This window comes from Leiobunum rupestre, chromosome 1 (genome assembly GCF_980474605.1).
Source record: "Leiobunum rupestre chromosome 1, qqLeiRupe1.1.hap1, whole genome shotgun sequence".
In the NCBI taxonomy this organism is placed as follows: Eukaryota; Metazoa; Arthropoda; class Arachnida; order Opiliones; family Sclerosomatidae; genus Leiobunum; species Leiobunum rupestre.
In genome coordinates, this window is record NC_143384.1 from 76,101,995 (window position 1) to 76,113,276 (window position 11,282).

General features: G+C 33.5%; 1 protein-coding gene and 1 long non-coding RNA gene across 2 annotated transcripts in view; one reads left to right on the plus strand and one right to left on the minus strand.

Annotated features, from left to right (window-relative positions):
* Positions 1-277, minus strand: part of LOC149966648 (uncharacterized) — a 28,562-nt gene extending 28,285 nt beyond the window's left edge. Inside the window, exon 1 of the long non-coding RNA XR_016480341.1 lies at positions 218-277. This is a non-coding gene — a long non-coding RNA (uncharacterized LOC149966648). The remainder of the gene's footprint in view (positions 1-217) is intronic.
* A 3,466-nt stretch (positions 278-3,743) lies between these two features.
* Positions 3,744-9,149, plus strand: LOC149966649 (ionotropic receptor coreceptor Ir8a-like). The gene is made up of 8 exons (XM_090167558.1): positions 3,744-3,776; positions 3,845-3,936; positions 4,059-4,143; positions 4,231-4,398; positions 4,492-4,648; positions 4,851-5,068; positions 7,406-7,701; positions 8,889-9,149. The coding sequence occupies exons 1-8, from the start codon at positions 3,744-3,746 to the stop codon at positions 9,097-9,099; spliced, it is 1,260 nt and encodes a 419-aa protein (XP_090023684.1). The 3' UTR covers positions 9,100-9,149.
* The last annotated feature ends 2,133 nt before the right edge of the window (positions 9,150-11,282 follow it).

The window sequence follows — 11,282 nt, forward strand, 5'->3', positions numbered from 1 at the left end:
CCACCTCTCTTTTCGCCATGTATGTCTCTCCATATTTGAGTTTCTTGAATTCACACAAAACTAGGCTAAAGTCCTAAAAATAAATCTAACTGACTGACATACCACTATGGAAATTATTTTAAGCACTACATTAGGGGTGGAAAACCTTTTCGGCTCAAGGGCCAAATCCATACATTCTAAATATGACGTGTGTCGCAAATTTAAAATTGTCTCTTACCAAAACCAAACAAAACTCCACTGGTCCTTTTTCGGGATATGAAATCCATTTCTAAAAATCCATCGTTCCTTCAACGGCCGATAATTTCTCGCAAAAGGTATTTTACCGCGTGACATTCAGAGAAGCAGATAACGCGAGGCAAATGACAAATAAACAGGTTGAGAAATAAGGATTTGGTTTAAAATTATCAAGAGGGAAAATTCAAGGCTTCTATGCTGCTTTTTTCTCGAAGGGAATGAGAACATAACAAAATGAGCTCTACATTTGAAAATTATTAATCAAAATATCTAAAGGTTCAACTGGAATACAATAATTTAAAGATTACGTTTTTGGGCCGCAATTAAGGCTATTCCTGCAGAACATAAATGTTTGATTTATAAACAGCTTTTTTGTAAATATTAAATATCAGGCGTTCATATAATATGTTAAATGTAGATAAGAAGGTTCAAGTTTTGCTTTTCGTTTGAATATCAATATCATAAGATAAGTAAAACCAAGCACTCCTTCTACTCTTTGAAAGAAGGAGATCTATTGCTATACGAAATTCAATAAAGGCTCCATTGAAAATTTTTCATTTGACGGCTATAAAAAAGATACGGATTTTTATGCCTTCAACGTGGCAATTAATTTAAACAGGGTAAGCAATTTGTTTCACTGCGTTTGTTGAAATCAATAAAAGAAATAATTTGTTAGCCGGTATGACAATCCTATACCTTACGGAAATACAACGACCTCTTCGGTAGTTCGATTCTATTGTAAGACAGGTAGTTAACTCTCGGTTTGCTCATTGCATTAAATAACTGTTTATAAATTATAATAAAATACAAATATATACCTTTATAGCTTTTTTATCCATTGCGAACCAATAAAAGTTATTTCGCTAATAGCCTCTTATAATATTCTAGCTATCTAATTTTCGCTCGCAACCAAAGAGGTACTAGCGATATATTTCGGTCATAAATTGAAAATATTAGGATCGATCTACGATCGAGGATAACCTTGGTTCCAAATTATTAGCGGTGTTAAAAAGCCTAGTTTGAAGTGGTTAACTGCTGGACACGGTTTGTAGATGGTCAAGCCAAGTTGAGCTTTGAATTAATGATTCTATTGTTGACTCCAGTAATGTATTGTCGACTCTAGCTCTCGAGCTCGGTCCTGAATCACGTAGAGCGAAACCAGGCTACTTTGGAGATCTCTGTATGAAACGTTTACTTAAGAGGAATTGAGGCGGAAGGAGGAAAATAAAATAATTTAAAGATATACTTACGCGTGTATATTTCTCCCTGTTTTTGGATTCTAGTGTTTTTAAGCTAGTAGTAAGCCTTTGCATTTGGGGGTGAAACGTGTGGCCGCTTAACATGTTTAGTAAATCGCGATTCTGAGTGAAACATTTGACGCGTAAGCGCTATTATTACCGAAACGATTAGCGAAAAAAAGCGTTCATCAACGATTGCCAAAAAGTCCAGAAACAGCGAGTCAGAAAACGCATTTAGGAGTTAAACTATTGGCTCATAAACTCGTATCTTTGCTGTAAACTTTACATAAAGAGGTTTTGCACGTTCTTAAAAAGAAGCGTTACAATTGGTCATTTAGAAAAACTTATATATTGATAGCGCGATTTTTCAATGTTCGTTACTTAACATAAATACTAGAAATCAAACTAACCGCTTACCATCTAAAAAGTACCAAAGCACTCTATGATAGTGGAAGGATTTTTTTAGGACTGTGGGATAGTTTATCCAAAGTCACAACTTCCAATCACTACTACAGTCACTTACACAAACAAAAAGGTGTATAAGTTTTGAACATCTCAACATGTTCTGATCTTAAACATTCAATACATTTGTTGTTGCTTGCTTAAATATTAATGGGTTACCACTTCGACTTTCTCAACCAATTTCTCCTATTGTGTTTCAATAATACACACCACGTTTTCAGACGTGTCGAGGTCATGTTTCAAAACAATGCCAAGTTGCCTCACCTTAATGACGTCGCTGCTTCAGGCATAACACCGAATGCGATGCAAGCCCTTTTAGCGCGACTGATAATAGCAGCAATGCCACCTAGCTTTTTACCTAATCATTGACCGGGTGATTTGTCAATGGTGGCGTGGATCTGTGATGGTCATAGAGGTCTTAAGCCCAGTTCACACTATACATTTAATTGGACCACTAAATGGTATCCAACTAATTGTAAGCAAGAAAATTGTAAAGTGTGAACAGAAAAAGTGGGAGTTGTTGCTACAATTATTCTGTTCACACTATACAATTTTTTGCTTACAATTAGTGGGATACAATTAAGTGTCCCATTTAATTGTATAGTGTGAACTGGGCTTTATACAAGCATATACTAGGCTAGTAACTAAGCTAGGCTCTTGTAAAACCAAAAGTGATATAGAAATAAGTCTATTTTCGTTTTTTTTATTTTATCGTTATTAAATATTGAAAGGAACAAGAACCAGGACCCCGAAGTATTACGGAATTGAAATATTTTCCAATAATCATTTTCGAGTCTTAAAATTGGTGGTCATTTAAATTTCTCCCAAAAGAACTGTCTTTCTGAAGCCTTTTAAATATTAATAAAACCAATAGTTAAATTTGTGGGTTTAAAGGGTGCGGTTCACTACGTCACTTAGAAAATTTACTTTCCGATAGCCCATCTCTGGGAACTGTACTAGTTTATCAGCTTCAATGTTTCTAGAATTTTAATACTGCATTGAAAAATTAATGATTTCAAAACTGTATTTTTGGGAAAGCTGAGATGCCATTAAGTAGTTTTCATAAAGCCAAGTGAACTCGAAGTTTATAGGCGCAAACTAGCTTCTGGCGCAAACAGCTCGATTCTTATAAATTTTCAAGTTTGTAAGAAAGCACGATGTCCTCAAATAACTTCTGTGTGTGGGAAAACAACAGAACGTTTTTTAACAAAAGAAGCGTAAGTGTCCATAATTATTTACCCACGCTTAAGCTTTTAGATCGGATTTAGCATTTTTCCAAATTGAGATCTGCCCTGCCCTACACTGTGATGTTGTTATATTTAAAGGGATATAAAAGATCAACAACATGAAAGTACCTGGTATTTGCGCTCTAAACACTTATTCCTTTACCATAGTATAGAACTACCAAAGATGTTTTTGAATTTCCATAAAATTTAGGATAGTCATATACCGGCTAACCAATGACTATTATTTCCATGTTTAAATTAATTTCCACGTATTCATTCTATTTAATTAATACAAATATTTGGGACACTCACGCCAAAAGTGGCGGAAGAATCACTTACAAAAATGAATAAGCTCAATGTCCAAATTTAAATCCAACTGTCATCCAGACACTATCCACTTGAATATAATACTATTTGAATCAAATAATTTGAATCAGTAGCTTTTCAATCGATAGATAGAATTATGGAATATTTTTCGGATGAAGTTTGGTTTTGTCCAATTTGTCTTTAATTAGTTGCGTTTAGTTTTTACTTTAGGTACGTTTGCCGAACAGTAATTTTAAATATTTCTTAAATAGGAGAAATGGGAAACTTATCATGCATCACTTGGATATTTGTCAGTATGTGAAATACAATAAGATAATTTAATGATTTAAAATTTTCGTAACCGCATTTGCGACTTAGCTTTACCCTTGGAGTTCTAAGGAGTCCCCGGAAGTCTTTGGTGGAATTATTCCTGAAATGTTCACTTTATTAACCGCGGCGCTTGGAATTCAGTAAGAACATTTATCTTTGTAAATATTACCTTCCCTTTAAAAATTAATACAAAAGATCGAATATTAATTTAAATAATAATTATAAGCTACAATATTTATGAAAATTGCCTATTTAATTTTAGGTACAAAGCGGACAGCAGTCTCGTGTGGACACCAGAAGTAACCAACGGAACGTGGACGGGATTATTCGGGAAACTTCAAACTAATGTTAGTATCAGTGTTCATTAAATACTGCCTGGTTTTGTACATTAAACTTGTTAATCAAAAAGCGTGTTTTTTATTTTCTACTAATAGGAGATAGATGTCATGATTGCTCCTTGGATAATAACTGAAGAGACGTTTGATGATTTCAGCAGGATTATGCCACTTTATTATCAAAGATCGTCCTACCTCACTCTCGCGTCAACCTCCAGAGAGAGACCGAACAATTTTTTTTCTTTCATCCTTACTTTCAATATCGAAGTGAGTCCATTCAAGAAGGAGATTATTAAGTTATATTTTAACTAAAGTTTGTTCAGGTAGAAAGCCCTACCAAGCATAATTTTCTTATTGCAGATTTGGTATTCCATTCTGGCTTCAATCATAATAATAGTGGTGCTGGCTTCTATTACGGAATTTGTTGATTTGAAAGTTATCATGAAAAAACAAATTCGTTTTTCGAAAGTACTGAAATTTTACTTTTGGTCTGTTTTGGCGTCGTTTTTCTACGAAGGTTTGTGATAATTTTATTCTAGGAAACAAATTTCCATTTCTTTTACCTAATGACGTTAGTTCAATTGGTATTAAATTTGGTATGTTCCAAGACTTACAACTCTTTAACGAAGTCATTTAAAAATACTATAATTTTATTCTCCTGATTAATTGGAAACACAAAATAATACCATATTTTGAATAACTTCTCTTCTTTAAATTAGGTTCGGAAAACACGCCTCGGACATATCGTGGGAAGTACTTGATATCTTTGTGGCTTTTGGCCATGCTGGTTTTGGTGAACTCTTTCTCCGGTCAATTTAAAGCGCTGCTGTTGATAGCCCCAGAAGGAGATATCATAAAGGGAATTGATGTCTTGGCGAACAGGCCTGACCTCATTCCTCAGGTTCCAGACTACCACACCGTTTACCAATGCTTTCGAGTAAGAGTCAATTTTTATCAATGAAATTAAATTTACTTAACAGCTACTAAGGTCAGTTAGACGGATTGGTTTTAGTCTCTCCTTTGCAACAGTGTTAAGGGCTGGCCCTGCACTCCTTTTTCTGTTAAAATGAAAAGTTTAAAGAATATTACAAAGGCGTCAGGAAATGTAAAACACAGGGCCGTGCGGGGGGGGGATTTGTGTGTACTAGTTTCACATGCAGTGTAGCCGTTGATGCCACCAATTGTAAATTAAGTCTAGATTAGTCAAATATTTGTCAATCGATTGAGAAAAGCATGCCTCGGTAGCGCATTAAGAATTTTGGTGATTGGGATCAACCTAGAAATGGGTTATTTGTCATTTTTTTTAAGATTTCAGATTTTCGGCTTGTAATCTACATATTTTCTTAAATTAAGTTCGAAATTATAATACTAATTTATACTCGTCAATTGCCTATTTTGTTTATGATTCCATCAAGAAAATTTCATTTTATAGATATTTGGGGTCAATTCGCGGGACACCACAAGTAACGTACGCGCTATTGTGATATTTCAATTAAGGGGATTTTCAAGACTTATAAACTGAGGTCATCAGTCTAAAAAATATTTGATTTTCGACTTTGGAAACCGATACAAACTGTGCCATTTTGTTCTATAGGGCGTTGAATACTTTCAGCGTGCTTTTTAATACACCGCACATTCGTTATTCTTTCTTGGCTTTTGTTGGGTATTGCAACAAATCATTAATTTATTTATTTATTTTTATAATGAGCTATAGTAAATTTATGTACAGGGTCATTGAAATATGATTAATAATTATTTAAAAGGTTGATTGAAATATGGTTCACAATTATTGAACAAGTTGATTGAAATATTGTTCATAATTATTGGACAGGTTGATTGAAAAATGGTTCATGATTATTCGACAGGGTGATTAATTAGCCGTGTTAATATTTGTACTTCGGTGCTAATGCTTAGTTCGTAAGTTTAGTGAAACGATAAGGTGATTGTTTTAAAATACAACGTGATTGAGATAAGCGCTCATTTTTCACCAAGTTCCTCTTGAGCTTTAGAGTAGGCTTATTAATTTAATGTACAAGGTGATTGAAAATTGCTTCAAACTAAAATTTAATATTCAAATTTTATTTCATTTATCGGGTTATATGGGTACTTAAATTTCAGTGACATCTTTGGTTCATTCATTTCAAGTTGCTCATTTTTTATGCTAAGACACATGTGCTATAAAAATTTGGTTTTTCTTCTGAGGCCTGCTTGTAGATTTGGTTTTCTTGCCTTATTGAATTTGATGCTTATATTATACTCTTACTGTTCCAGGCTTACTTTTGTGTTAGTTGTAGTTACGGGTTTACGCTTTAGGCTTCGATTGTAATTGTTTCGTAGATTTATTTAGTATGGCTTTGATTGAGCCATGGAAATGTTTTCCACTGTTAGTGGTGAAAGTTCAAATCATATCGTTTATTTCGATGCGAAAATTGAATAGTTGTACAAAGAAAGTAAACGTTCTTGGCTGGAGCCACGATTGCGCAAGGATGTTTTTCTTTTAGCCCCACGACATGAAAAACCTAAATAAGAAAAAATTATAGGTGGGCGCTACTGCATAGCTTTATAACGACTCATTTCTACAAACAATTTCTACGTGCTCAGCACAATATTTTATTCACTTGGAAATCAAGATTTTTAACTGCCCTTTCCAGGACATACGGTAAACCTTTGGCGAAAATATACCAGTTGTAACACAAATACTAAAAAGGGTTAAAAAATATTTGTTTCTTCCCAAACATTTTTGCCCCATTAATATTTTTAAGTCATGTACAGTCTTAAAATCAGAAAATACCAGCAGCTTATGTACACAATCGCCGGGTGATCGTTACTTCAGTAAATTCTGGTAATTCATCATATGAAGAATTTCCGTACCCAAATAGGGTCATAATTTTTTTTTAATTCACAACAATGTCTGTACCCTAGTTTTATTTTCTGAATTGAAGTTTGATAAGACTAAATAACATGTTAAATGAAGCAAAGTTATTAAAATTGAAAATCACAGCGGCATTTACATTATGGAAAGATAGTTAAAATAAAGCTGAGAAATTCTACCAGGGTATTTTGAGTATTTAATTCAAACCTTTATCACGGTGACTTCACTTCTCCTAGAAACTATCAACAATAGCTTTCTTAAGAAACAATATACATATTAAACATAAAAATAATACAAGCCTCCCAACTTTAATAACGAAATAATTGATATTAGTACCATTGTGAGTTTTCCGTATTTAAATATAATTACTCCGTTGTTGGGGTCTTTTTTCTCTGTCTTCAGGACACGGACCTAGAGGTTTATCGTCGAGTCTGGAAGATCATGGAAAAACATAGAGATGAAGCCATTCTTCCAATTCCGGAAATGTTTAAACACAATGCTTATCAGAAAGTGAAAGATGGCAAGGCAATAATATCTGCGGAACCTACCGTGGTGCAAATTAACTTCGCCAGACTGTGTCAACAACTCACTTGGACGAGAGAAATGTATTTTGTTCACGGCATTTGTCCACCTCTCTTTTTCTCCTTGTATGTCTCTCCATTTTTGAGTTCCTTGAAATACAAAATTCTGTATACGAGGTAAGATTTTACTATCTAGCTTAATGTTACATTTTGAAGAAGTGCTACGTCATTTTCCTAATTCAGATCTTCAGGAAAGAAAACGCTTTATTCTTGAGAAATGAATTTAATATATTATAAATTATTAACAACTGAAATAAATCCTGCAAAAACTAACTAATTATAGTTTATGGAACATTATTTGTAAAAAAATATTCATTATCTCTGAAAATAGGCCTTACTGACTAATATATCACTGTAAGACTTACCGGAATGTTTGATCTTTAAACGGGCAGGCCCCAGGTGAACTATGAGTTCCGGGTACCAAGATAGTCGTTACTACTAGCGATCACTTGAATTTTTCTAAGAGAAACCCGGGTTAAGTAAAATTTGTTTGTTCAAACACAGGCCCCTAGACTGTACGAGTTCCTAGGCTGCATGTATCCCAGAAATATAAACCAGTTTCCTCCATATTTTGTTTGGCCTGTACATGAGAAAAACAGATTTTCGTGTAAATGTAAAGTACAAGATTCAACCGTAATTTGAAAGCTTATTTTATCGTATCTTTAAACATCTTACGTTTTCTTCGGATAAAATTAGCAGTAAGAGAGTGACTGCCATTTTGGTCGTCAAAAGTTAAAAATCTTCAGAGGAGTACAACGAATAAATAAGAGTGTTTTTCGGAAATTTGTCGCCCATTGTTGCATAGCAATTAATAAATCAGGAAAAGGTGGTATTCACGTTATCATCCATTTGGCTGTTACCAATGTCGTAGTCAGTGGGGTACGTGCACATTTTGTTCTTAAATAGCATGAACTATCCCAGCAAAAATATTTACTAAGTTATTGGTAAGTTGTGAAACAAAATGTCAGTTAAATAATTTGCGAATTGAAGTATGAATTCTTCCCACGAGGATGACAATCCATTTTAAATTCTGAAATAGTGATATATTTTCATGGATGATAAAATTGGCGAATAAGAGATAATAAAGCTAAACCCTAAACAAATTTGAAGAAATTTAAAAACTTACTATTAGCTCGTACCGATAGGTCTTCGAGCAAACAAAAATAGATCTTCGCCAATTTTATCATCCTTTACAATGTAGTCCATAGGTGGCTCTTTTTAACTTAACATTGCATATATTTTCATAAAATGTAGGCTTAAAGCCAATTTAAGTCCATTTGTAATTGAACACTCGCTTTTCGTAGAATCCGTTGGATGATGGAAGGTTATTTGGTGGAGAGATGGATAGAACTGGAATCTCGTGATCTTTGGAAATGCTTTGTCAAGAACGAATATAACGATGCAAATGCTTTAACACTGGAAAATCTCTACGGCAGCTTCAAACTGCTCGCTTTCTTTCAAATGCTGGCGTTCATTACTCTTCTACTTGAGATAACATTTCATAAATTCTATTAAAAATATACTCTTACCAAAAGTTCAAACATAGTCCAAAATTACACATTCTAATAAGGGACCATTTTCTAAAACTTGATTGATATTGGTACTAAACATCCATATAAACGATTTGATGTTCAATTATCAAAACTAGAGCGTTTGATTGTGGATCATGGACATTTCCCCTTAGTCCTCGTCTCTTATAAGCGGGGTGAGGCATTACTCTTCCACATTGCTATTGTTGGTTTTCTTTTTGGAAAAATAATTTTTTCGGAAAACATGTTGTGGTTATTAAATTGTTTTTGACTCTCCATATTCTAGAAAGGAAATGGCGCTCAAACGAAATTTGACTTTTCCTTTAAATGATCATCAGTTCGCCTTAAATAAACATGCTAAAACAATGGATGAAAATTTACCCCTAATTAAAGCTCTAGCATTTGTGGTTTGTAGTTCGTCCATTATAATAGAATATATAAATGATTTATTTAGTATGAAGTTGGTTATTATTAATTGGATGCACTGTACACGTTTATCTTTTAATTTGAGGTGCAATGCAATTGCAAGGAACTTTACAGTTGCAGAGAAGGAACAACAATGCGGCTGCTATTTAGCTGCAATTGAAACCTCAATATGAGACATTGAAACAGCAGATACTGAACGCTTAAAAACTGTAAAACCCTCAATGCTGCTCATTAAAACAGTTGATATTGAACGTTTTAGTACCAATTATTTACATTCATACTGCACACATAGCTGATATTGAACGCCCTATAAACAAACACCCACCCATTTTTACACAAAACATCGTACAATTACTGACTAGAAAAGGAATCAATGTTGCACAAAATGTTTTGTTCAAAAGTGAAAAAGTATATGTGGCTTTGGTAATTTTCCATCCAATTTTGGAAAAATTCTTCTAAAATAAAATTACTCAAAGATGTCTGAGAAAGCCTATTTTATAAAGTTTTTTTCTTAGCCCAGGAGATGGTTGGTATAAAATTTTATATCAACACTTATTTTGATTTTTTGGGAGATCATAAATCCATTCTAATTTTCTCATATTATTAGAAAAAAAGGATGAAATAAGCAAATTGCTTTTGTTTATCTTTAACTCTTGCGTTCTCTCGGGTGTGTGTTGATTTTAAGGCTTTAACCAAGTAGGGATCGAATCACGCCAGTTTTAGAGAATCCATGACACATCGAGTGTTTTAATTTTATTAGGAGAATTAACTTTTTCTTATAGCACAAGGTAGATTGCAAGCCTCAAAAAGGTCATTACATAAATAAATACATTGTTGATTGGAACATTACCCCAAAACACAAGCAACATTCGTATTTTGTACGTAGAAAAGCAGGCTGGTTCAAAGGGCTCCACTATATTCTGCAAACTGGTATGACACATTATGGATTTCAGATAATGCAACTTGTCTAGCAAAATTGAAAAGTAGTTTTAGAGAATTTTATTTTAGAACGTGATCGAGAAAAGATATAAATCTGGTTTTTCTCACGCTTCAATGCAATTATACTATACATTATTCGAAAATGTCAATAATATTCTAGTAACAAATAATTGTAATGAAAAGAGAAACTTTACTTGTAGAACTAATATAAAATGAAATATGTGAGTTGTCGAGGGATATCACACGTTTAAGTTGCTTGGATTTCATCCGCTGGTAAACACAGCGAGCTTTTTGTCCTTTTCAATTTTAAAGCAGAGTACGTATGGAGGTTTACATTGTTTAAAAGTGTTTCTGTTTAAAGATCATATTGATATCCAAATGGGGCAACGCATAAAGACGGTTTGTAAGCATAATATTTTAATACAAAGGAACTTAAACGTTCCACTAGGAACGATTATCCGAGTAAACTTCTGGTGCTAAAACGTTGTGGGGTAGCTTTTTTTCTGCCTTAAAGATACGTAATTTACTGAAGGAGAGTGACATAATTTAAGGATGAGAAAGAATTTGATACACAAACCTTCAACCATACTTATTCGTCATCACAAATTATAAGATTAATTAATGGATACATATTTAATTCACTATTGAAATAGTAAATTGTAATTGAAATTAATAAATCCTGATTAACTCGCAATCAACCCACCAGCATCCATCTTGACTTACGAACTCCTAAAATTTTTACCAGTATCCTTTTTGAAATGCAAACTCTTAAAAGATCAATTAAAGGACGAATTGTTGGATGTC

What these genes read in the sequence shown, in the direction of transcription:
- LOC149966649 (XM_090167558.1), top strand. Translation starts at nt 3,744, where the DNA reads ATGGGAAACTTATCATGCATCACTTGGATATTT. An exon ending in CCGTTTACCAATGCTTTCGA is followed by an intron (nt 5,069 to 7,405) that starts GTAAGAGTCAAT and finishes CTCTGTCTTCAG; the next exon opens with GACACGGACCTAGAGGTTTA. An exon ending in TACAAAATTCTGTATACGAG is followed by an intron (nt 7,702 to 8,888) that starts GTAAGATTTTAC and finishes CGCTTTTCGTAG; the next exon opens with AATCCGTTGGATGATGGAAG.